Source organism: Bos grunniens, chromosome 22 (assembly GCF_055505025.1).
Source record: "Bos grunniens cultivar Pamir isolate PY7600 chromosome 22, Bosgru_T2T1.0, whole genome shotgun sequence".
Classification (NCBI taxonomy): Eukaryota; Metazoa; Chordata; class Mammalia; order Artiodactyla; family Bovidae; genus Bos; species Bos grunniens.
The window spans coordinates 50,091,212-50,117,942 of NC_141186.1; the positions used below are offsets into that span (position 1 = coordinate 50,091,212).

General features: G+C 54.9%; 1 protein-coding gene across 4 annotated transcripts in view; it reads right to left on the reverse strand.

Annotated features, from left to right (window-relative positions):
- Positions 1–6,505: 6,505 nt before the first annotated feature.
- Positions 6,506–26,731, reverse strand: part of MAPKAPK3 (MAPK activated protein kinase 3) — a 28,136-nt gene continuing 7,910 nt past the window's right edge. For 2 of the 4 annotated variants that reach the window (XM_086367815.1, XM_086367816.1), the window contains exons 3-11: positions 14,893–15,032; positions 13,628–13,692; positions 13,133–13,212; positions 11,223–11,346; positions 9,929–10,004; positions 9,477–9,601; positions 8,939–9,024; positions 8,590–8,670; positions 6,506–7,943 (exon numbers count right to left, since the gene is read on the reverse strand). In XM_086367815.1, coding sequence (XP_086223941.1) covers positions 7,791–7,943; positions 8,590–8,670; positions 8,939–9,024; positions 9,477–9,601; positions 9,929–10,004; positions 11,223–11,346; positions 13,133–13,212; positions 13,628–13,692; positions 14,893–15,032 — 930 coding nt within the window. In that variant the 3' untranslated portion in view covers positions 6,506–7,790. The remainder of the gene's footprint in view (positions 7,944–8,589; positions 8,671–8,938; positions 9,025–9,476; positions 9,602–9,928; positions 10,005–11,222; positions 11,347–13,132; positions 13,213–13,627; positions 13,693–14,892; positions 15,033–26,731) is intronic. The other 2 variants (XR_015151585.1, XR_015151586.1) reach the window with 1 other exon arrangement.

Genomic DNA, 26,731 nt, shown 5'->3' on the forward strand with positions numbered 1-26,731 from the left:
AAGGGCTTCTCTGGTGGCTCAGATGGTAAAGAATCTGCCTGCAATGCAGGAGACCTGGGTTCGATCCCTGGGTCAGGAAGATCCCCTGGAGAAGGGAGTGGCAATCCACTCCAGTATTCTTGCCTAGAGAATTTCATGGACAGAGGAGCCTGGTGGGATACACAGTTCATGGGTTGGTAAAGAGTCAGACATGACTGAGAAACTAACTAACTTCTAGGCCCAGAAGTCAGGGCCTTAGCTCTCTAGAATCTATATCCAGAGTTAAGTTATATGTCATTGCATCTTCTCCATGCACAAATAGACACAGTACTGGCTTTGCTGATATTAACAGCCCCAGAAAGTTTTGCATGCACAGTTTAGTGAGTTCAAATTATTGTCAATGGTGAGATATTAAAGCCATCATCTCAGGGGAGTCGAGGGTTGATTCACATCTGGCCAAGCTGCCCTGAGTCCTGGATCAGACCCTGTGCTGGGTGGTCAGTGGCAGAGCCTATAGAAAGGCACCTCCAAAAAGCCCAATTTCCTGGGCCCCCATAAGGCCATCCATACACTCACTTCTGTCCAAGAGAGGCTGAACCAGCACTCTCCAAGCATATTACACTCATGTTTGCTCCTCAGATAATTGAAGGTCTTTTCAGCCCCAGGGCCTTTGCACTTGCTTTCCCCTCTGCCTAGAATACCCTTCCTTCTGTTCTCACAGCAACTTCTTCTGGTCATTCTTCCTCAGCTTCATTCCCCTTTGCAGAAACCTTTTCTGACCCTCCTATCCCTGTCTGTCACCCACTTTGGCTATAAACTCTTGTCATTAAGAAGAAGTTTCATCTTAGGTTGCCCCAGTCGATAGTCCGAGAGGATTGCCCAAAGCAGACATTCTAGGCCAGGCCGTTCTCATCATCTGGCTGGTATGGTGACCAGCCCTGTGCCCTGCATTCCCTGGATACCTTCAAAAGCCTGTGAGGAAGAGTTCTGTGAACCTCCCTTGGCAGCCTCCTCTTCCTCACTGTCTCCCCAGCATCCCTGGCCAAACCCGCTGCAGAGCCCACTGGGCCTTGGCCTGGCCTTGGCCTGACAGGGACCTCCAAAGAGAGGTCACCAGGGCAGGTGGGCAGCATACTGACTGCAGCTTCTTCCAAGAAGACAGCCTCCTCTCTGACAGATTTTAGCCTACAATTCAATTCATCCCAAGACACCATCAGATACTACGGCCTCTTGTGTGACGTGACATTTTCCAGGATCTATGATAGGCTACGAGCTCTTCAGGGCATCCTGCCTTACCTTTCCCAGTCTCACAGCCCAGGGGGCAGATGTCGCTGTCCACATGTTCTAATGAGATGGGTTCAGAGGAGTTAAGGGAGCTGTCCATGGTAAGCAGAGCTGGAAGGGGCCCCGGGCTGTGTAACCCAGCTCAGCTTCCATCTCTTCTACAGGGAAATGCCTTGGCCTTAAACCATGCTGACAGGTGCCTGGCACTCCCTGCCAAAGCTGTGGGGCCAGAGAGCAGGGGAGCCCCAGCTCCAAGGGCCCTTCCTCTGGCAGCCAGGGGCACAGAAGATCAGGGAAGAGGTCAGGCAGGGTTGGCATTCTTTGGGCAGGGACAGCATTTCCATTAGGGATCATAGAACCCCATGGAGAAGGAAATGGCAACCCACTCGTTTTTTTGCCTGGAAAATCCCATGGACAGAGGAGCCTGGTGGGCTACAGTCCATGGGGTTGCAAAAGAGTCAGATATGACTTAGTGATTAACAACATAGAGCCCCAAGATCCTGGGTTTAGACCCCCGCCCTGCCACTCACCACATGTAGGAACTTGGGCACTTGACCCCCATGCTACTCAAGCCTCAGTGATTTCATCTGTAAGATGAGCATCACCCCTGCCTAGGAAAGACAAGTAAGTAAAGGTCACATATGAGATATCCTGGCTCACTCCAGATGCTCGAAGCACGGGCTCCAGCATGTGACTGGAGCAGGCCAGTCTGAGCTGGGTAGCCTGGCTCCTCACTCACTGAGCCTTTCCTTGGTGGGGAGACGCGTGGCCCATGGTCGAGGTTCCATCAATTAGAAGCGAGGCTGCACTAGGGAGGTTCTCCACACTGGGAGTGACTCCAGGGGGCGGCTGAAGGGCCCTCCTTGCTCTGCTCAGAGGATCTCTGCCAGGTCTGATGGCTGACTGGTTTGCTGGTCTCTTTGTCTTGTCGTGAGCACAGCTGAAGGCTGGGGGTGCGTCTGGGCATGTAGTCTGCTTTATACACACGGCCCCTGCAGCAGGGACAGGTATTTGGGGATGAGGTAGGATCCACAATTCCTCCCCAGTGCCTCCTCATCTCTATCACTTCCTCTTTGTCCCAACCTTCTCTCAACTCTCCACCAGAAAGAGGAAAGAAATCCAGCCTAAGACAGCACGGATCACCACATCATCTCTGTTCCCCTTTTTAGCGCCCACTTGCCACTCATTGCAGATGGCTGCTCTCTGCCTGTCCCCATGGAGTCGGGACCCTCTGAGGACAGTGGAAGAAAGGACAATCGTGAGGGCATTTTTCCGTATCAGAGCCTAGTCCTGGACCTCAGGAAGCTACTAAGTCACACTGAGCCTCAGTTTCCCATCTGTAAAATGGGGTCATAAGGCAGGATTTAAGATAAATGTTAAGTGTCTTGTTCAATGGCCCATGATTTTTTTTTAATTTTTTGGCCATACCATGTGTCATGTGGGATCTTAGTTTCCTGACCAGGGATTGAACCCATGTCCCCTGCATTAGGACAACAAAGTCTTAATCACTGGACCACCAGGGAAGTCCCCCATAAGCTTTTTAAAGCACACAAACCCTTGTTCAAATTAAACCTCAGAAGAAAATACAACACAGAAAATAGCTCTGTTGGAAGCACAGGCCACATCCTGAGGGTCCAGGAAGGCCAGTGTGAAAAGATTCAACTCTGGAGCCACCTGAAAAGGCCAAAGCAGCAACAGGAGGTGGACACATTGTTTGATCAAGAGCCGGGTATCCCACTAGGAGAGGGAGATGTGGATATGAGGAGGAGGGAATGTAACCTCCACACACAAGTTTGGCCTGGGAGTGCTAAGACAGAGAAGCTGCCACCAGGTGCCCACTTCTCACCCCTAAGGCCCCCACCCTGACTTCCTACAGGAGATGGAATTAGAAAATGAGAGACTTCCTGCCTCTCACACTTTAAACAGACTTTTCTCTGGTCTTCACATGGCACAGCCCATTCCTGCCTCCTCACCTCACCTCATCCTATACCTGCTAGCTCAAATGCCCTTTTCCCAAATCTCTTCTATCCAGATTTGCCCTTCAAATTCACATGTCACCACCTCTTGAAGCCCTCTATGATTGTCCCCAGCCAAAAGTAGCACCCCTTTCTCTGACCCCCTCCGGCTGAGACTGAGGGCTCAATTTCTCCATCTGTAAGATGGGAATGTGAGATCCATGCAAAGCACCCAAGTGGGCCTGGCATGCAATAGCCACTCAGTAAATGGTAGCTATTTGTTATGATTCTATGGTCTCCCCCTCCACCTAGGCAGGACCATAGATGCCTCAGGCTCTGGTACACAGTAGGCGTCTACTGAATACTCACCAGGTGACCAGCAGGTGGCCCCACACCCCAACTAACCTGCCCTGACCAGCACCTCTGAATCCCAGTAAACTGGTTTCACTGGCTCCTCCTCCTGGTCAGGGGAAACAGAGAGGGCCCAAGTGACGGAGTCCTCATAATTGGATGTGGCACCTAGTAGACACTTAATTTGCATTGGTGACCAAGGTCTTGGGGCTTGACCACCCCCTCCCTTTTCCAGGTTTCTCTAGTGGCTCAGACGGTAAAGAATCTATCTGCAATGCAGGAGACCCGGGTTTGATCCCTGGGTTGGGAAGATTCCCCTGGAGAAGGGCAAGGCAACCCACTCCAGTATTCTTGCCTAGAAGATCCCATAGACAGAGGAGCCTGGCGGGCTACAGTCCATGGGGTCGCAGAGTTGGACACAACTGAGCAACTAACACTCCCCTTTCCACTGCAGCCCTTCCCCACCCTTAGGAGTATTACTCCCATTAAACAGGTAAGAAAACTGAGGCTCAACAAAGTGCATTACCTGACTGAGACCATAGAGCATTCTCACAATCCACCAACCAGTGGCAGCATGTCCACCAAGGTGCAGAGAAGAGTTGGCCCTGATTAATCAACGTCTCATTTTATTGATGGGGAGATCAAAAAGTGGAACAGCTTTGCCCAAGGCTTCATGTAAACCGGAGCTGAGATCTCCTGGCTCTAAACTAAATAACCCCACCCTACCCTACATACAGGGTGGGAGGGGGCTTCCCAGACCCTTTCTTGCCTGCTGGCCTCGATTCCAAGGGGTGAACATGCAGGCTGTCCAGAGGGACAAAGCGGAGGATTTTATGCTGCTGGGTTTGTGGGCATCTGCGAAAATCCACTGGGGGTGCAAAGGCTCAGACCAACACAGCCAGGTCTGGAGGGAGACAGCGACCTGTGCCCCTCCCATGTCTGTCAGAGAGAGAGAGAGCTTCTAGCAGACCTGGAAGCATCAAGACCCCTGCAGAGGTTGCAGCAAGCTACGTTTTTGAGGCTCAGTTCTGACACTGCAATGGAGGGGCTGAATCGAGGGCGGAGAGGGGCTGGTGCGGAATAGCAATGAGCCAGGACACTGGAGACCGGCCAGCACCAGGTCTGCAAGACAGAGAACGCTGCTGTCAACTGGGTCAGGGGGAGCATCACTGGGAAGAACTCTCTCTCTCTCTCTCTCTCTCACACACACACACACACACGTGAATATACTTCTTACCGATTCTTTATTGAAAGCTCCTAGGGAAGCCACATGAAGTCCATGTGAATGCAAGTGTCTGAATAGGCTGATGTGAAACATGAGGCCCCTTGGCTTCTTAGTTCACCTGGTAACAGCTAAGTGTAAGGATTTGCTCCCATTTCACAGACAGCCACACTGAGACCCCGGGAGAAGCACAGACTGGCAGAGTTGAGGGCCACACTGAGTCCTTCTGTCTCTAAGACCCTGGTTCTCCCTGCAGTTCTGCCTTCAACCTTGCAACCTATCAGGCACCCTCCCCAGACCCTGGGACATAAATTGCCTCTTTGATTTAAACTACACAGTGACAACTCCTCTCAAGCCTTGCCTTTCTTTGGGGATCATATCAAGCCCATGATTCAACATGCGTTTGTGAGGTATTTTGTCCTTCTCCCTCACGTGTTTAAACTCCCTGAGACTCTATCCTCAGCTTCCCCTGCTGCCTTTCTTGCACACAGCACAGGGTCTCCAGCGGTGTGCACTGAGCAGTCAGGGGAAAGAGTCGGTCTCTACTGCTGCAGCTTTGTACTAGACAGACTTGACCTGCCTTCGCATCTGACAAGCATTTTACTGAGCTGAGTGCATGACAAGGGTTGGTCGGAACCACAGGCTCTGCGAGGCCCCCAGAATTCATTTAGGGAGTCCAGGGGCCCTTCAGAAGGAGGGGCCGCCCTCCTTGAAGCCCAGGGCTGGAACCAAGGTCCAGGAAGCCCATACAATGCTGTTCTGGAGAGCAAGCCCTTGGGAGTAAGACCCCTATGGATGGAAAAAGGTAGAATTTCAGGTGGAAAGTCTCAGAGGTAGATTTGGGGCTGGACTGCTTTTCCCTTGAGCAACTTCAGGTTCTTCTCTCCTTCCTTACAGCTAAGGATGCTAGGGTGGCAAATGGGAGCCAGCCACGTACCAGGCACCCCACTGAGTGCTTCATATGTCACATGCCTACATACCCTGTGGCCTCCCCACGGTGGACAACCCCACTACACAGTCAAGGGAATCTAGGCGGGAAAGCTGGGAGGCTTGTCCAAGGTCGCCAGGCCAGGAAGTGGCACTCAGCTCAGGTGACTTGCCTGTCCAGCCTTCTAACATCACCCTCCCCTACAGCCTGAGGGGAAGGGAGGTGGGGAGGGAATGCTGTGGGTTCCAAAGGAGTTCTTGGGGACTCGGGAGGACAGAAGCTGGGGCATCTGCCACAGTCCGGGCCCCACTCGGGCTGCCCAAAAGGGCTCCCGGGGGGCAGAGGGTGCTCTGTTGCTGGAGTAGTCAAAAGACAGTCTCCAGCGTCCCGCCCCCTCCCCTCCCCGACACTCTCGCTGCCAAATGAAATCTGGCAGCTTCTGAAAATAGCTCAGCGCTGCAGCAGGCGCTCTGCCCGCCCTTCAGCAGGCTGGCACACAGCTGGGGGTGGCCACTGTGGGCAGACGCCAGCGCACACCGGGCCGGGGGTGGGTGTCACACACACGGTGTACTGGGAGGCATAGAGCTGGGGACACGGGGCAGCTGCCATCTCTTCGCCCCCTTGACCTCTCCAAGCTGGTGAGGCCATGGCCCTGGAGCCAGCCTGGCATGTCTACCAGGCCTGAAGCACCCTGTCCAGCAGGAGTGAAATTACTAGTAGGTGTGAGCACATGCCCTTGGGCTGCTTTTGTTCACTTGTGTAGATGAGAAACCCAGGAACAAGGGAAAAATGCCAAAATGCTCTTTATTAATACCTGGATATAAAACCCAGCAGTGTTGTCCTCCCTGACATGGTCTAGGGTTTCCCAGCCAGTGAGAGAAGGGTGAGGAACCAGGAAGCAGACTGGGGCCAGGCACTGGCCAGGCCCATATCAGGCATTCAGCATCCTGAGGCTCCTAGGGAAGTGTGGGGCTGGGTGAGCCTGGAGCAGCAAGGGAGGGGCCCTGTCTGCTCCGACTCAGGCCAAAAAGAAAGGACCAGACCCTCTAAACAGCAGCCCTCCACTACCTCAAGTCTGACCCAAAGTACAGAAAGAGGCCCTGGATTAAGGGGGAGCCTCTTAGCCCTGCCTCCAGACATCCACTCTCACAAAAGTACACCAGGAGACAAGCCCTGTCATCAACCAGGACAGAGTAGGGGGTGAACCCTTAAGGACAGGCTTTCCTGCCTGGGATCCGATGAGCAGGTGGGGGCAGGGTAACTGTACTGGCTTTTGTCACAGTGACATTTTCCAAAGTAAAAAAAGGGTTAAAAATATCTGCCCCCCCTAAACCCCTCACTGAGATGAGAGGCCACTCTGGGTGGGGGTAGGGGGGTGTCGTAACAGGATGGTTGGGCTCAGGCACTCTGTGGAAGGAGACTTCCAAGGGCCCTGTGGGATGGGTTGCAGCAACACAGCGCTGGACCACCCAGGGAGCCAGGCAGACTGACCCTGACACTTCAGGGAGACCAAAGATGGAAGGGTGGAGGGGAGTCTGAGAGGGGTGAGTGGCACAAGGAGAGCATCCTCCCCAAGAAGGCAGGCAGACCCTCAATTGCCCCCCTCCCTCCCTTGCTCACTCACTCAGCATTCGAGACTGGCAACTCTGTCCCTGGTCGCCATGACAACCAGTGGCCGGATGCCTTTCCCAAGGCCAGGCCCATCTGCCCACCCTCTGGGGAGCTTTTTCCACAGGAAGGAAGACCAACCACAACGCCGAGGGGCCTAAAACTCTAAGGCCAGGCCCTGAGCAGGATGCAGCCACAGGGCATTCAGGCCACCGTGATCAAAGGCACTGGAGCTGCAGCACGTGGCTCCCTGGGGCCCAGGTTTTGGCCCTTCTCTAGGGCCTGACCCCGGGGTGCGATTCTGAAGGACTTGGGGTCATGTTCCCCCATCCCGAAGTTCCAAGTGACAAATTACAACACAACACAAACAACTCTTTTGTTAAAAAAACAGGGCCCTGAGCCCTCCAGGTCAGGGCTTCGGCCCACTCCAGTGTGTCCTCTGGCTCCCCCAAGGTCGCAGGAGTTACTGATTGTTGCAGCCCTGCGAGCCGGAGGAGCTGCCTGCCTGCTTCTTCCTCCGCTTGTTGAGGAGCCGGTTGTTAGAGGTCTTCAGGTCCTTGATCTTCACCTGGTCATAGTCCACCCGCATGGTTGCCAAGGCGCTGGTCATCTCCTCCTGGGGATGGGGATGGGGGGGAGCAGGTCTACTGACCTCAAGAGACCTCACCTCCTGCCTGAGTGGCCCCTTAATAGTGTCAGTGACGGCAGTGGCCACCTTTGCTGCCCGACCGCCCCCATGTACCCAGCTCTGGGCCCATCGCTTTGCCTCACGTAGTCCTCACTCCAGTCCTCTGTGGTAAAGACTGAGCTTACCTGAAAAGTCACAGGAAGTGTGGTGACTCCCTGGGACTACACCAGGGGTAAGCAGGACAGGGACTTGGACCAAAGGCCTTCAGGGGACACCATCGTGCTGTGCACCCAGGTTACCAGCGCCTGAAGACTGTGCCCAGATTGCCCCAGGCTCTGAGCCTCTGCCCCACAGGCTCAAATCTGGCCTCTCCCGAGTCTAAAAGCAAGCTGACCGCCCTCCCAGACACTGCAGATCATAAGAGCAATTATGGCCAAAGCTTGAGGCCAAAGCCCCACTTCACTGAGAGAACAAGTCGGAAGCACTGCCCTGAATAGGGTAGTGTGGCCCAAAGACCACTATGCGGTCACTGACACGAGGCGAGAGGGGGCCTAAGACCCAGGTTCTGGGAGGTCACCACCCTACAGTCCCTTTTTCCAAAACCCTGAGACCTGCGGGGAGATGGTCCACCCACCTTGACTTCATCCCAGTGGTCTCTGTCCTCCTGCAGCACTCGGGCCGTGTGGAGTGGAGTCTGGGGCACCACCATCGATTGCTGGAAGGAGCCCCAAGCCCATGGATCAGACCCTGCAGGCACCTGGGACAGCACCGGCTGCCCCCGACCCCGAACCCCTTTCTTTTGGGCTCATGGGGAATCTGAGGCTCAGGGTGGTGAAGGAGCCTGATGAGACCAGGAGCAGGCAAAGGCGGGGCACTACCGCATATCTGTGGCCCACCCCAGGGCCTCTGGAGCCGTCGACCACCCCCCCGGCAGCCCTGCTCAAGCTCATCACCCGGCCCGCCAAGGACGAGGAGGCACTCACGTTGATCCAGGGATGGTTCATGAATTTCGTGATGGTCAGCCTCTCGGTGGGGTCCGTCTTCAACAGGAGGCGGATCAGCTGCTTGGCTAGGGAAGAGAGGGCAGTGGTGAGGCTGTGGAGCTGCTCAGAGCCAGTCCCCCCTCCCAGAGACCGCCAGCTCTGCAACGCGCTCCCAAATTCCTAACCCACAGGAACAGTGCGCTGATAAGGGCTTCTTGCCGTAAGGCGCTAAGTGTTTGGGGTAATTTGCTAGGCAGCCATAAATAACTGATACAGGCCAGCTTTGTTCATGGTCCCCAAAGGGAAAACATGAATGAAGGACAAGAACTAGGGGAAGTTTTGAGGAGGCAGGTTTCAAGCCCATTTGGCAGACATAGAGAAGGACGTTCAAACGGTGAGATGACTTGCCTAGGATCACACAGCTGGGATGTGGAGGAAGCCAGGATCTAAACACAGGTCGGTTTGACACCTAAGTGGTCTCTCCCGGAAGGAAGGCGGCTGGGGTCCAGTGGAGCGAGCTAAGCAGAGAGTCACTCACCATCCTCGGAGACCTCGGACCACTCAGGGCTGGGGAAGCCATACTGGCCCAGGCGGATCCTCCTCTTCATCCCCGGGGAGATGGCCTGGCCCGTGTTGGAGTAGAAGGGCGGGAAGCCGCACAGGCTGGGGGAGGGCGGAGGTCATTCAGCACGGGTGTGGGGGCAGTGCCAGGGCGGACCCATTCTCCTCCCCAAGACCCTGACTGGGAGACAGGCAGCTAGACACCAGGGCAATAATATCAGCCCCCTGTACTCGGGGATTCGTCCCCAGGAACACCAGCTGCCCTCGCCATGGGGAGGCCTTTGGGGAGCCTGAAGGAGAGGTGTCCCATGACCAGAAGGGAACAGCAGACTGCTGGAAGAGTGGCCCGCTTGAGCCCTTCACCCTGCAAGGTGGGGGCAGAAGTGGTTCCAAGGGTACCCGCGGGTGCAGGAAAGGGATGGCACTCACAGGATGTACATGATGACGCCCAGGGACCACATGTCACATGACTTGTCATACTTCTCTGGACCCAGAACCTCAGGAGCTGCCAGGGCAGAGGGCACAGGAGGACCCTCAGTCCAAGGGTCTTGGGGCACCGGCAGGAGCCTACAGCCTGGGCAAGGTGGGAATAGGTGCCCGAGCCGGGGATGGGGCAGAGCAGATTGGTGTCTGGCACTTTCTGGGAAGGCAGCATGTGTGTGAAGTTGGGGGAGGAACAACAGCTCCCAGATAAAATAAACCCGTTTTCAGGCTGGGCTGTAAGAGATGATAACCTCCTAGCTACCTTGGGCCAATCTCAGCCATGGTGCGGTAGGGGAAGGAGAGAAGGACAGTCAGGGGTTGGGTGGGGTCCTGCCATAGCAGAGAGGGTCCCAGCCCAGCAGCTGCCCCGCATCCCCTGTCTCCTGAACAGACAGCCTAGGTCATGGGCAAGGAAGGGCCATGGCCAGGGCTCTGGGTTCCACTGTTCACCTGGCAACCATCCCATGGGGCCTTGGTGTTCCCATCTGTGTGATGAGATCGGTAGGCCAGGAGATTACTAAGTCAAAATACTGCAAAACACATCCTGGTAAACAGAGTGCCATTCCAGCTGTCTCAGGGGGCTTCCCACCCCTTCAACAGCTCTTGGAAGGCTTATCCTGAGGGAGAAGAGTCTTCTGTAAACAAGTCATCACCCCACTCTCCACGAAGGGGCACTTTCCGGGGGTGGGTGGGGTAGCTTCTCCAGGTCTAGGGGCTACCTGCTCACAGGGGAGCAGGGAGCTTTTCCAGGAAGTATGAGTGTGTGTGAAGCCCCGGGGCCCATCCTGGCCCTCACCTAAGGGATGCTTTCCCAAAACGCAGGTGGCTGGCCCCCTGCTTCCCTCTCATGTAGGAGGGCGCGCCTGCCCACTTTCTGAATATGACTCCCAGGAAGATAAAAACCGGAGAAAAACAACCGCACTTGGACTCCATCCCAAGCCGACGGCAGCCTTTTATCACATATATATTTAGAGCCACTGTGATGTCATTCAGCTCACAGGCCAGAGCCAGAATTTTCCTGAATCTATTTTCAAAAGCAAAAACTGAAGTTTGGGAGAATATTTTTGCAGCCTCCGGCCCCCCAGCTGCCACCTCCACACAGACAGAACCCCCCACTTCCCTCCTCACAGCGCTTTAACCCTTTGGCTTCTGCATCCCACAGGCTGCCCCAGACCACAGTGAGGCAGGGGTGGGGGGTGGGATACAATAAAGAGGTACCAGCCACATCCCAGGGACTCACCCACATAGTAGGGAGTGTAACATGGAGTTTGCAGGGCATTCTGGGTGGTCTCTTTGGCAAAGCCAAAGTCCGTGAGCTTCAGCACCGCATCTTTATCCTTGGACGTGTAGAGCAGGTTTTCAGGCTGGGCCAGGGAGAGAAAACATTAGTCTGGAGTCAGGCACCAAGTGGGGGCAGATTTCCACAGTGATCTGCAGTCAGATTTCCTTCCTCCCTCCCTCATCCAGACTGAGGCAGGAGGAGCTGGATCCATCTCACTAAAAAAGACCTGGGTCTTGGCCGCCAATGATGTGGGCCAAAGGTGGAGGAGACTAATGTGGCTGAGAGGTGACACCTTGTTTCACAGAGGGGAAACTGAGGCAGTGGTTCCACCAAGCTGGGGATAACTAAGTGCCACAGAGAGCCCAGGGGTAGGAACTTCTGAGCTTGAGTCGGTGATGCTGCCATGAGATGCCAAAATGAGGGTTCCAGGGGAACGGGGGGCTTCTTATGAGCCAGTGCTGCCAAGCACATATCCTGTACGCAGCCCAGAACAAGCCTGTATGACAGGCCCCTACCTGAGGTTGCTTGGGGAACTCAGGCCCCAGGAGCTGCATAGAGGCCAGTCTTCCTGGTTATAGGGCACAGAGGGTCTGAGGGATGAAGGCAGTGGGGAGGTCTGCATGGAGGAGGCAGCACTCAGGCTGCTTTCTAATGAATGGGTAGGACCTAGGCCCACAGAGAGAAGCAGCAGAGCTGGGGCAGAGGCATGGAGTGGCACATGGAATTTCAGTTTGGAGCCAGTGAAAGCTATTTCTCAGGTTCTATTTGAGATGATCCAAACTTGGACTGGGGTGAAAAACAGGGAAGCAGTTTTTGTATAGGAATCTTCTCCATAGAAGGCTTTTCTCCCCTTAAGGGAAAAAAAGGAGGCCAGGGCCAAAATAAAGCAACAGTTCAGAAGGTGAGACTGTTGTGGCTCCACGTGTATCCAAAATCAAAGGGTAACTGCAAGACTTGGTGATACTCAGCCAGGGGAAGAACCTGATGCAGCAGCTGGACCTTCGGGTCTCCTCTGCCCGGCCTTAGGAGGAAATAAGTCTGGGGGACAGGGCAGTCAGGGTCTAGGTGGGGGCCGAGGGTCCAGGAGTCGTAACTCTGCTCTGACAGTGGCTGGCACATGCAGGTGAGTGTGTGTGTGCCTGTGAAGCTGCCTCGGTTTCCATTTCTTCCATCTGATCCTGATCACCTGTAAGATCCAGTCCTCCCTGGACAGGAAATTTGGAGAGAACATTCTCAAGCCCGTCCACTGGAGGGACAAGCAGTTCCAGCCGCTAGGATCACCTCCGCTCCTTTGTCCAGTGCCCAGCAAAGGGCCTCCTTCCCCTAAAATGCTGCCATCAGAGGCTCTGCCTACAGGAACTATGGCTGTTACTTCACACAAGCTCCAACAGTGTTGGACAGCCCTGTCACTGAAGCCTGGCACACTGTCTTCACAAAATTCTTGCTGAGTGAACAAATGAATGCATGAATCCCCAGTGAGGCATCTGCAGAGCCTTGAGCAAGACAACTGCTCTCTGAGCCTCAGTTTCCTCATCTGTCAAATGGGTAATGGCACCCTCTCACAGGACTGGGTGAGGATTAAACGAGATGCTTCTCAGGACACAGTGGCTCAAGGTAGGCACTAGTTTATTCTTATGCCTACTGGGATTATATATGCTTGAAGGAAACTAGGAGACCTATCTGGCTAAAGCACAATGAACACACTGGGACCGTGGGAGGAGAGGCTGAGCCATGCAGTATGGGCCGCGGGGAGAGGCCTGGAATGCCAAGCAAGGAACATGGCCTCTATCCAGTGGATGTTGGGGCCACTGGTGTTTGTGGGTAGCACTCTTTGTCCTGGTCCCCCAACATGGGTCCTGGAGCCTCACCTTGACATCTCGGTGGGCGATGTTCCGGCTGTGCAGAAACTGGATGGCAGTGCCAATATCCCGCATGATCTCTGCGGCTTCTGCAGACACAGACAGAGGAGGGGGCCACGGATGCCACTCAAGGGTCAGGCAACCCAGGGGGCCCCTCCCCATCACCCCTCTTTGGAGAGCACAAGATGGTGCACTCCCGCCACCCAGGACCCCACGTCAGACCCCAACCCTGGTCCCCCTAGTTTCTTCTGGAGATGCCCCCAGCTCAGCTGCTGGCTGGCACCAAGAAGCATTGAGGCCTCCATCCCAGGCCCATGGGGAGTCCATCTCTGACAAGCTGCCACAGACTCACAGAACCCCTTGGGGGAAGAACACTCTCCCCCCAACCCTTGTTCAGGTGGGGAAACTGAGGCACAGAGAGGGACAGGGTCTTGCCCAGCATCACAAAGAAACTCTGTGTGCCCCATCTCAGCCCAAACTCCCCATGCAGCGGCACATACGTACCTCTTTCAGTGAAAGCCTGGTCACCACGCTCCTGAATCCTGCTGAACAACTCACCACCTTCCATGCTGTCAGAGAAAGCGGGGACAGACGGGGAGAATCAGGCGTCGATCTGCCCCTGCCCCAGGTCATGGGCCCAGGCCTCCAGCCCTGCTGCTGCTCCCCTGGGGGATGGTCACTGTCAGCCTCACCATGTCTTGAAGAGCCTTGTATGTGGTGGGCTGCTGGCTTGGGTGGGTTGAACTCAACTCTTCAAACTAGGGGAAGATCTTCCCCAGGGAGAATCTATGTTCCCAGGGACACTGTCTCGATCTGGCAGCCCCACCTTTATCCAAGTTTACCCAGGTGAGGAATGAGACGTCAGTTATCATCCTCATGACCACCGTTTTCTGAGCACCTACTGTGTGCCGTGCCCTGGGCAAACCCTTTGTGTGCACTGCTGTGTGATCCTGGGTGGGTCCCTTCACCTCTCTGTGCCTCAGCTTCCTCTTCGGTAAAACAGGGATTATCGCACCAACCTCACAGAGTTGGGAAGACTGATTCAGCAGTACACACAGAGCACTTAGAATGAACAGGGTGAATGCCACACTAAGATCTCCCTCCATGTAACTTTACATGAAAGTTACAGTGATCCAGAGAGGTGAGAGGCCTGACCAAGGTCACATAGCTAGTGAGTGACAGAGTCAGGATCTGAACCCCAAATCTGACTCAAGAGCTGCTACCCTATGGGGTGAGGGGGAACTTGAAAGGCAGACAGGGAGGAGCTGGAGGCCAAGACCCAGGGCCCAGGTTCTGAGGAAGGTTAGGGCTGAGCCACAGTGTTCATGGGAGAAGCCTAGGATGGAGGAGGCTGCTGGCTCCTGGATCCAGGCCAGGATCACCCAGCATCGGGAGTGGGGGGCGGGGGGGAGCCATGGGAGTGCAAATCCAGGCGAGGAGAAAGCCGAGGGACAGCACATATCTGACTCCTCCCCCAGTCTTCCCCCATCCCAGCCACATTCAGGGCTTGGTGGCCTTCTCCGACAGCTCTCCCAGCCCCTCCTCACCGAGGGGGAATCACACCCAGGGAAGCCATATTACAGTCACTGAGGATTCCACCCGTGCAGGAGTGCCCTTGGGGCCAGCTGCCCAGGTCCATCACCCTTCAGGGGCTGGGGGGCCCTGCCGGGGCTGCTATCTGAAGAACAGAGACCTCTAAAGAACGGTGGGAGTTCGGGGGGTGGGCACAGGGGTACCAATGAGATGCTGAGAGAGGATGGGCAGCATACCATTCCATGATGATGAGGAGACAGCGTTTGCTATGATGCATATTCTCATAAACATCCAGGATGCGCACGATGTGGGGGCCACCGGAGGCCTGCCAGTGGTGGTCCACCTCCTGCCGGGCCTTGGGGCTGTCGTACAGGAGCTGAGGGCAGGGAGGCACAGACAGTGTCAGGCCCAGAATCCACTTTCCCAGGAGCCACCCAGACAGTGCCACTGCCCTCACTTGGCAGACAAGGACACACAGGCTCAGAGAGGCCTGTGACCTGCCTGAGGTCACCCAGCTGATGAAGGGCAAAAGGAAGATTCCAGTCCAGGTTGGATGCGTGGTCCAATGAGCCCCTGCACTTGGCTGAGGGTCAGCTTCAAGCAAGCTTAGCTCGTAGCTCAGGAAGGCCTGGGAGGTAGCTGAAAGCTTGGAAGGGCTCAGAGGCCAGAGAAGCCCCTGCCTCCTTTCCCAAGGGGAAGCAACTAAGGTGGAAATTGAGAGGATTTTGTAGTCAAATCACACATCAGTGTGAGACCCTGTGCCAGGAGCCACACATCCGTAGAGCCTCATGTTTCCAGTGGGATGACATGAGGGTTGTGGGCCAGAGGTAGAGGCTGGCGGGAAGGAGGACCCTGCTTGATGGGGGTGACTCCTTGGTAGGGTGAGGTTTCCGGGCTTGGGGTTAAATTCCTCCATGACTCAGTGTGACCTCAAGCAAACATTCACAGCTCCAAGCCACAGCCCACAACTCCGTAAAATGGAGTAATAACAGTCATCCCCACAGGATGCATCATAGCGAAGCAGGCAGCAGGTGGGTGGGCGTCAGGATCTTTGTTCGGGTTAACTCAGCCCCAGACTGTGGCTGCCAACCTTAAGGCCAATCGCCGGAAATGAGCAAGACCTTGAAATGGTCATGCTCAGAGGTGGAGGGGGTGGAGAAGTTGGCCTTCTGGGGGAGGCAGCCCAGAATGGGGAGAACAGGGATGAGGCATCCCCAGGTAAGGCTGCTCACATCTGCTTCCTGGTTGAACAGGGCTGAAGAGCAAGGCTGCAGACCAAGACAGGCTGAGCCCAGCTCTGTCTGGCTCAGTACCCACAGGACCCTGGGCCACCATGGGCCCTGCTTTCCTCCTGGGCAGGATGGTCTCCCCTCCTCTAGGGCATGTGCGGGGCAGCCTCTGGGACCAAGCTATCCAGGCAAAGATCAACTGGGCTGGAGAGGGAGACAGTGGGTCTCCGCATCTGTCTGATGCTGGTCTGGGGGGCTGTTCCCTTTGACCCTAGTGTGGAGTGCAAGGAGGTGGGGAAGCCCCTCCACCAGCTTGGGGCTCCCACTCCGCTAACAGTCCAGAATGGGGCACACAGAGGCGGCTGTAGGCAGACGCTCCCAGCCTGGAAACCATGGATCCCTTGCTCGTGCTGCCTTTGCCTCCTCTGTTCTCTGCCCACACAGCTCCCATGCACCAGCTTCTTACTTAACAGCACTGGGGGAAAGAGGCTTGGTCACATCGGCTCCCCCTGCCCCCACTGCGTCCTGAGGTGCCTCCACAGGATCAAAGATGCATTTTCCCTCCCTGCTCTGTCCTTTCTGCACCTCGTCTCTGCTTGGCCTCCCAACACCTCTTCCCTAGCCGACCTGCCCATGTCCTGGCAGGGCCTCCAGGGGGGTTCCTGGACCCTCACTCTGTCCTGCTTCTGGTACCCCAACCCCTGTACCAGGGTCCTCTCTCTCCTCTCCTCAAAGGCCCAGCCCACAGCTGATAGGTTTTCTGTGGGGTCCTCAGTCCCACCTCCTCCCCTCTGGCTCTTCTCCACCCGTCCCCACCCTCACTCCTTAAATCTCTAGCCCTCATGCTCCAGATAAAGACCACCTTCTTCCCTGGTATCCAGAGCTTGCCTTCCTCTCCGGGCTCCCTTTCTGCTGCCCTGGCCCCAGAACACCTGGCTCAGGTCGGAACACCAGACGCACTGGCCCCAAACAAGCCTCACGCTCTGCCCACACCCTGTGCTCTCTTGCTCCATCTCCTTCTCCACTGGGCCAGCTCTCCCTTGTTGAGGAACGTTCTGGGCTCGGTTCAGATGTCTCCTGCTCTGAGAAGTCCTCCCAGCACCTCCCTCAGTGGTTTTTGCCTCTGCACCTCCACCAGGCTGGAGGGAGCATGAAGGTAGAGGGAGGTGGGGTTAACCTGGGAGTCCCCGGCTGGGGTCTGGGAGAAAACACTGAGCTCCGGAACAAAGGATGGGATGATGGGTTTGATCCCTGGTCAGGGGACTAGATCCCACACGCCGCAACTAAGACCCAGTGCAACCAAATAAATAAATATAGATTTTTTTTTTAATCTTAAGAAAACATTGCCCGCTCCCAGAAAGCTCCTGCATCATCTCCCTTTTCTCTTCCCTCCTATGCACCACTTTCTCATGACCTACAATTAGCCTGTTCCTTTGATAACTCTATAAACACACACATACACATTTAGACAATACACTTTCAATATGCCTGGCTCTGTTCTGAGCCTTTTACAAATATTAGGAGGAAGGGACTTTATTACCACCATGGAGGCAGGGAGAGATGAGTAACTGATCCCAGATCATGCGGCCGTTTCCCCAGTCAGGCTGGCACTGGGCCGTCTCCGGCTTCAGACTGTGGGCCCCCATGGGCAGGGCCAGTCTGGGTTCCAGTGCTGACACAGAGCACTGGCTCAGATAATACTTGGGGATTTAATGAACAAACCTATCAAGTCGGGGGAAAGGGAAGAAACCCTCACAACCCACCATGAGGAGAGAATAAGAAGAAACTGAGGGAGGAGCCAGGAAGGCTCAACAAATGAGAGACATGACAACCCAGCCCAACTTCCTCCCCGCTGTACTCACCTGCGCCCTCTGGCGAACCAGACTTTACCTCTTCTAGGAAGCCCATCCTGACTCCTCCGGCCCACAAGCCCATGGCTACAAGTAGGCTTCATTCATGCAAGTACCTGAGGGGTCACTATCCTTCATAAAAGGGGTCCTCAAGCAAGAGCCCCATCTTCCCAGGCATGGAAAAGGGCACAGGGCTAAGACAGGAGGCCTGGGTTCTACTCCTCTTCTCCGTGTGACCTGGGGCTGGTCTTCTGCCTCTCTGTGCCTCTGTTTCCCTGGTGTTAAGATGCAGGGCTTGGTCTGCACTGGAAGGATGGGAACCACAGAGGGGACCTCTGGTCAGGGGCTCCTCAAAGTACCTACTACAGCCCCTTGCCAACATCACTGTGCTCACTGAGCAGCCTCTGGGTCTCCACTGACCCCCATATCCTAACACCTGAAACTGCTGGAGGCCACTCAGTATCCTGGTCCCCAGTCACAGCTGGGAAGAAAAGAAGATGGGGTGCCCAACAGATCCACATCTTGGTCTCACTCCCACTCGATGCCCCTGAGCCCCCCCAGAGGTACACCAGAGTTGGGAGGGTCTGTGATGTCTCCTGAGTTGCTCCACGGTTCCAGCTAGCGCCCAACAGGCTCCCCTGCACACCTGTGGGACGGAACCCTGGCGTCTTCCTCTGTGACGGCTCCCAGCTGTGCTGGAGGTGTGCCCCCGCCCCCCCACTGATGTCAGGTAAGTACTGAATCTGAGATGACACTTCCTTGATCAAATGACAATGCTCTAGTTACAGACTCTGCTGAAGTGGTTTCTACTTCTCCCTTCTCGCCTCACTCTCCTTTGCCATTTCTCATCAACCCCCAGAACCCACAGTCAGACGGCTGAGATGCTGACCAACCCCACCAGACTGCAGACCCCCTCACAGCTTGAGGACAGAGGAGCCTGCTTCCCAGAGACACAGCTGCCCATGCCCCTCTGGCTCTCCAGGTGTAATGGAGCCTCAGAATCGGCCAGACCACTCCACTATCTCCACAGTGTCTCTTCCCACTCAAGCACAGGGTTTACGGCGGGTGGAGGGATTCTTGAGTTCAGGAGCTGGGAAAACAACTGCAGCAATTGACTGTTTGGAAAACAATTTATAGTTTACAAAACACTCTTTTCCTTTATCTCATGGGAATGCTTGGTGCCACCCTGTGAGGCAAGCAGGGCGGAAACCAACAGCCCCAGTTTGCAGACTGAGGCAAAGAGTCTCTGGAGGGTGAAGTCACTGCCCTGGGGCCGCCAGGCTGGAGTAAGGTGAGGCTGGGAGAGCAGGACTCCACACAGAGCATCCAGACAACCCCTCCCAGAGCGGGGATGAGAGGCCAGGGTGGCCCCAAGTCAGAGAGGCAGTGGCCAAAACTACTGCTTGCAAGACTCGGGAATCTTGCTCCAAAATAAATGTGTGCATAGGGGCGTGGCGTGCACACGAGCAGGGGAGTATGTGTGTAAGTGTGTTCATGTGCTTGGAAACATGGGTACCTGAACACATGAGTACATGCATGCAAGGGGTACGTGCATGGGTGTGTACGGGTATGAGGAATGTGTGTCAGTGTGTGTGGGCCAAGGTATGTGTGCGTCTCTGAACTCTATGATATTAACTTTGAAAATAAGGCCCATCGATCTGTCCATTTGGGTTTCCCAAGTGGCTCAGTGCTAAAGAATCTGCCTACCAATGCAGGAGATGTGGGTTCCATTCTTGGATTGGGAAGATCCCCTGGAGAAGGAAATGGCAACCCACTCCAGTATTCTTGCCTGGAAAATCCCATGGACAGAGGAGCCTGCTGGGCTATAGTCCATGGGGTCGCAAAAGAGCTGGACACAACTTAGTGACTAAACAACAACAATCTGTCCATTTATTTGTCTATTTTTCTCAATATTTTCTATTTTTCTGAAGTGTCAAGCAGAGAACTGGGTATAGACAGGTGCCCAAGAAATACTGGGGTCTTGCTGCCACAACTCAACCTGTGACAGTCTTGCCTGGGCAGGTGACCAAGCCTAGACCCTTCTGCTCAGACCTCCTCTCCCACTGAGATCCTATCTCCACTGCAGGACCCTCCACCTCATGTTGCCCAGAGCTGTGAAAGCACTCTGTCTGCCTTCCCAGAGCATCAGACAGATCTGGGGTGTCTGCAGTGACTCTGTAAGACACAGCCTAGGGACCAACCCCCATCACCCTTCTTCAGCCATCTCCCAGCCCAGGAAAGGCTACCTTCCCAGACCCACATGCCCCTTCACATAGCCAGTTCACCCCTGGACATCTTCTCTAGTAAAAATGTTCACAGTATCGCCCTCTCTCTCCGCCCTCCCACACACACAGGACGCCCCAAGGCCCTGGGCTGGACAAGCAGCCTCTCCCACTCCACCCCAACCTCCACACTCCCAGCCAATTAACCTACAGCCTTGGCCAAGCTGCTGGGGCCTCTGCCGGAACACCCACTCCTTCCGGGGGAAGATAGCTGGTTTATAATCTCTCCCATCAGTGAAACAGCAGCAAATTAAGAAATATGAACTCTGGATTTCAGGACGGCCCACAGCCTGAACCTCCCAGAGGCCAGGGATCTACTTCCTCTCACTGATCTGTGGGTCAGCAAATTCCCATGATTTCCACTTTCTTGGAATTCCAACTTTGTTTGGTGCCCGAGGAGAGAAAGGCAGGAAGGATTGCTGAGCTCCCCCAACACCTTCTCTCCCACGCCGGGGTCTCAGCCCAGCCTCAGGCAGGGGTAGGCTGGAATTCTCAGGAGTGGCATCTCTGGGTCGTTGATTACACCACAACACGCACGCTGGGTGTCAAACACTCAGGCAGTGGGTCTGCACAGAATGTTATGGGGAAATCTAGGTTTGCGACGTTTTTTTTTCCACTGTGGAGAACCCCAATTCTCTACAGAGTGAGGTTACAGGTGAGAAAAAGCACTTTGGACTTACTAAACCCCCTCTTGGTAAGAGTTTTCAACTCAACCATATCTGAGGTTCTTTCTGGCTCCAAGCTCTGTAATTACTTGGGATTATTTTCCCATGGGGACATATCTAACTTTATGAAACACCACTGGAAGAGCAGGATTCATTTCAGAGCCAGATGTTGAGACCACCCGCCCTGTGCCATTAGCAGCAGGCATGGCATTCCGGCCCCTGGCCAGCTCATGGGACCCGTGCTGGCTGCTTTGCCTACTTAGAACGGAGAGCATAGCCTCTGATGGGATGGTATAGACTGACCTCAAGTTCAGGGTTCTAAGCAGGAATTTCCTTCTTAAGGTCTCAGTATCTTCATTATAAGGGCTTCCCAGGGGGCTCAGATGGTAAAGAATCCACCTGCCTACGTAGGAGATGCAGGTTCCATCCCTGAGTTGTCAAGCACCCCTGGAGGAGGGAATGGCAACCCATTCCAGTATTCTTGCCTGGGAAATCCCATGGACAAAGAAGCCTGGCAGGCTATAGTCTATGGGGTCACAAAAGAGTCAGACATGACTGAGCCACTAAATAACAATAACAGTTTTCTTTATAGAGCCAGACTCGTCCCCTCCTCACTGGCTTCACCCTCTCCTTCCCCGCAAGGGCATCAGTGCTATTGGAGAGCTGTTGGTCACGTCAAATCTGACTTTTTAACCACAGTCTCAAATTAGAGCCTCAGACATGTGCCATTACTCTCTCACGCACTCATTTCCCCGGCTTTCGTAGCTCATTAAGGGAGCTAATGGAACCGATTTTGCAGCTATGGATGAGTTGGCCCCACGCCAGATGAGACCTCGCTTCATTAAGTTCTGGCTGTATCCTGTCCTCCTCAGCGGCTGAGTTCCAGGGAGGTCGGCTCACATGATGCTCCTGACCCCAGATGCCTGGGCCCCGTCTGAACGCCGGATGACTGATGGAGTTACACCCCCTTTGCAACAACTGTCCCTCCCTGGTGCTCGGCCAGTGCTGCGTTGGCCACGGTGCTTGGTCACAGGCACCACCTCATTCAGGACTCACCATCTGCTGAGGAGAACCAGCATCGTCCTTTTCCTGTGGGGAAGCCGTGACTCTGAGAGGTGAAGTGACCTGCCCAGAGTCACACCACTAGGTCGTGAGAGTCAAAACTGGGACCCGCAATGAAAGAATAACAGAACTCTACATTGCCAAACCTACGATTTAATAGAAAAACCTGTAATCACTTTTTAAAATCCAGATGCATATCAGAATTATCCTGAAATTTTTTGGAAAAAAAACAAAACTTAGACCCAGACCCGCTGGCTTCTAGGCAGTGAGGACAATGCAGGCAGCTGCTGTGCTCCTTTTGTTCATGGAGCTCAGCCCCACAACCCTGGGGCTAGACCAGGCTCTGCCATTTAATGATTGTTAACAGCGGCTGCGACTGCGGCAGTTCACAGAGCGCCTCCTGGGTACCAGGCACTCTACACACACCTGAGCTTTTGTCCTTCAACAAGGACACCACTGACCATCATTCTCAACTGAGGAGACAGAGGCTCAGGAAGGTTTTATAGCTTCTCTGGGTCACAAGTGTCACACAGGGCCACCTCTGAGTCTAGGAGTCCTTTGGGAACCAGGAGTCAACCGTCATGCCCAGGGAGGACTGCCCGTTTTACAGATCTCTTCCTGACCCCTACGAACATTTACTGGTCCTTCCTGGGGGCCAGGCTGGGAGCTGAAGTTGGGAATGCTGCCACAGACTGTCCCCCGGGACCAGGGTCTATGGATGAGTTACTGCTGGTTAGGATGCCTGATGAGGATGTAGGCACTAAGGAACTGGGCCTGGATCCTTCTCCTCTCTTTTTCTTTCTTTCCAGATTTAGAACCTGGCAGACCAGAACCAGGAACAAGGAGGGCCCCCAAAGAGCTGCTCCCAAACCAGGCCAAGGCTGGGGTATCTGATGGCTGGGAATGAGAGGAAAGTGGCTTGACTGGCTTGGAGCCTCCCTAATCACCTGCCACCAGAGTCCTGGGAGGTGGGAGTGGCTGGGGCTCTGAGCCCAATATCTGCCTGGGAAGCTCTGCCAGCAGGAGAGCCAACACACATTTTGAAATTGTGAAATCTCAGGGGGCTTCCATGGTGGCTCAGTGGTAAAGAATCCACCTGCCAATGCAGGACACACGGCTTCAAACCCTGACCTGGGAAGATCCCACATACCATGGAGCAATGAAGCCCGTGCACCACAACTGCTGAAGCCTTGCACTCTAGAGCCGCTGCTCCGCAACAAGAGACACCACTGCAATGCGAAGCCCGCACATCCCAACTAGAGACAGCCTGTGCAGCAGTGCGACCCAGCACCACCAAAAAGAAAGAAATAAAACAATTAAAAAAAAAAAACTAAAGAACACAAGACTCCTTCAATTTGCTAAATTTTGGTGGCCTCAGTTTGTCTGCCTCCTACCAGCCCCAGAAAACCTAGAAACGAAAGTAGAAGTGCCAGGTCTGGGTGAGGGTTGGGGTAGGGGAAGAATGCTTCTGGAAAGAGGAAGCTAAGCCAGGCTCCCAGTGAGGGAGGGGGAGGGCCGGTGGGAACACAAGCGCTAGCTGGAGCAGGCGCGGGTCCCACGCATAGGAAGGACCAGCTATGCCACAGGGCTCTGGGTCAGACAGACCTGCATGCTGGATGCAGGGGCCAGTTCCATCCGATCCGCACCGAACCAATCTGGAAAATGGGGACCGTGACAGTACTTACTGAGAACACACAGAGAGCTCAGACAAGCACAGTGCCAAGTGCAGAGTAGAAATGGGCTTTGAGGTTTGCTTGGCTTCACGAGTCCCCCTGGGTCTCGCTCTGATGTGGCCTCCTGCTCTTCACCTCTCTGGTCACCAGAATTGGGGGCAATTCAGGCACAGCCTCTAGGACCCAGGGAGGCTGATCCCCTCCAGTCCAGCAGGTCACAGGAAACAGATCCTGAGAGGGACAGGACCAGGCTGTGCAGAAGTAGACTAAGAGTCAAAAGTCTATGGATATTGGGACTTCCCTGGTGGTCCAGTGGTTAGGCCTTTCCAATCCAAAGGTACGGTACAGGCTCCATACCTGTCTGGGCTAAGATCTCACATGCCTCGCAGCCAAAAACTCAAAGCATAAAACAGAAGCAATATTACAACAAATTCAAGAAAGACTTTAAAAATGGTCCACATTAAAAAAAAAAGAAGTCTCTGGATACCGTTTTGCTGTGAAAGACTCAGTGAGGAGGGGCAGGCCCTCCAGGGTGTGGGAAGATCAGGGCTGATCTCAGGGAAGGGACCCTGGGGCACAGGAACCATGGCTGAGTGCTAGGGACCTAAACCAGGGGACTGACCTGGCCCTCAGCTTGGGCAGACTGGAGGTAGGGGCACATTCCCACTCTCCCAGGTGGCAGATACCTTTACATCCTGGGCTCGTTCGTGCCCCTGTTCAAGCAATGTCCCCTTCTGCAGAGTATGTAGTGACCCTGACCTTAATGACCTGAACCCCAGCTCCTCATCTGTGAAATGGGCCTGCAGTCTCCTCACCTATGGCACTGAGGGGAGGGGAGCAGGCAGGTCTGAGACTATGGGCACCCGTTTCATAGGTAGGGAAAGAGGCCCAGAAAGAGCTAGAACCTCCTTCCACTCCCAGAGGTTACACAGTGTGTAAGTGGCAGGATCAGAGCTCCCTCTGCCCCAGGAGGTGGCAGACCCCAGCATCTGGCCCACAGCCTTCCCACAGCAGGTGAGGAGAGGCCATACACGTGCCTTGCAAGCCCCTGAGCACATACTCAGAGGGTCTGGCTTCTCTTATCGTCTAACTTCTTAGAGGAAAAGAGGATTTTTCTGTCAAAATCAGGTACATAACGGTGAAACATTACCCTGGTTCTGTTTCTTCTGTGATAGCATAAAAATAAGACATCTTCATCCTAAGACAGGAAAATTCTTAGCAAATGTGTTTTAGTTTAACCTCAAAAAGGTCTCTTCTACCTATGTCTGATTCATGTTGAGGTTTGACAGAAAACAGCAAATTTCTGTAAAGCAATTCTCTTTCAATAAAAAATAAATTTAAAAAAAGGAGGATCTCTTCAATGGTCCCTCCTCATGAAGAGACCCCACCTTGGCCACAAAGTCTGTGCCCCCAGCTGGCCAGTGGTGCCCATAGAGCCCGCGCAGGGCTACAGAGGACTGGCAGGTGTGGAGAGGGTGACTGAGGCCATGCCCAAGCGACCCCTGCAGAGGCCCCCAGCTGGCCATGCTGTGGTCAGCTCTGGAGAAGGGACCCAGCACACCCGAGCTCTCACAAGAATGACAGCTGGTCTCTCCCCTGGAGGACGAAGATGACAAAGGAACACAAAGTGGCTCTGCATCTCTCCCGCTTCCCTTGGCTTCAGCCAACCTCATATCCGCTCTGCATCTCTCCCGCTTCCCTTGGCTTCATCTGCGTCCCTGCAGCTCCCCACACAGACCTGTGTGAGCACCAGCAGCCAGGCTCCTCCCTGGGGAGGCAGGGAAACCGGCTGCCCAGGCTTCCAGCCTCGCTTGGCGCCTGGCCCCTTTCTCTCTGCTGCTCCTGTTGGGTTAGAAGGCTCCAGGCCTTCGACACCTGACCCCTGGCTCCTGGCAGAAGTCTCTGGAGCCACAGCCATGAGGAAGAAGTAGAAGGGGAGGAAGGCCCCGCCCTGTGGGCAGCCAGGGTGACAGCCTGGCAGCAGGGACACTCCTGACACGGGAATGGGCTGAGTGACTCACCCTCCCTCTCCCAGGCCTCCAAGGGTAAGGACACACCCCAGTACAGGCTCAGCTGACTCAGGGCGTGAACCGAGTCATACAGAGCAGTGGAGAGGGGTCTTCGAACCTGAGTCATAATCGCCCAGCTCCTGTCCCTAGTAGGACACATACCCAACCGGTGGTATCACCACAGCTGACTGTTCCCCTGGCAACACCACTGCCAGCTGGCCCAGGAGCGGCATCTTGGGGTATCCTCTTCATAGCCGTCTTAAAAGGGGGGCCCTTGAGAAGCAGAGCACCCAGCCCCTTACATTACTGACCCCCACTGACAGGGCACACAGGGAAGGAAGGCTGAGAGCCACCATCTGGCTGCCAGACAGGCCAGGGTTCCAGGGCTTCTTTGCCTTTCTGAATCTCAATCTCCATATCAGTGACAAGGTGGTGATAACAACCCATTCTTGGATTCTGTATTTGTGTTCAGCATGTTGGAAGCATTCAAAGGGACAAGTGGGTGCTCTTACCCTCACCCCCACCCCCTGTGCCACTGCCTGCCAGAGGGCATGGAGAGCACCCGCCAGGCCCTCAGGCACAGCCCAAGAAGGGGGCTTGTGTGGGTTCACGGAACAGCTATGGAATAAACTATGAGTTCCTTGGGGGCTTCCCTGGTGGCTCAGATGGTGAAGAATCTGCGGGAGACCCGGATTCAATCTCTAGGTCAGGAAGATCCCCTGGAAAAGGGAATGGCTACCCACTCCAGTATTCTTGCCTGGCGAATCCCTCGGAGGCTGAGCCCTTAAGAACAGGGCAGTGCAAGTGGCAGGTCAAGGCTCTGGCCCGTCACACTCCTGAAATAGACTGTGAGCCACACTGAGGTGGGGGTGGGGGCAGGGGCCGGGTGCAGGCTAGAGGGCCAGCGGCTCAGGGGTGCTCAGCCCAGGAGTGCGGGGCGGCACACAGTCTCACAGGTGGCCCCATCGAGTCTCGGAGCCCCACTCCAGGCTCCTTCAGCCCCTCTCTCCCCAACTTCAACCCAGGAATCCTGGGGGGTCCCAGTCTTGCACCACTGTCCCAAGCAAAAGGCTCAACCATTGAGCCATAAAAGGAGACCCACCGGCGGAGGCCACAGCCAAGGCTGACTTCCCACACCCCACGGGGACGCCTCAGGTTACAGGTTTGACGCTACTGCTCCAGGAGCACCCGGTCAAGGCCGGAATCAGGAGGAAACACTGAGCAGCAAGGGTGTGGGCGGGGCTCCTCCTTCTTGTCCTACCCTCGTCCGATCCCTGGGGGTGGAGCAGACTTTCAGGGTGACTA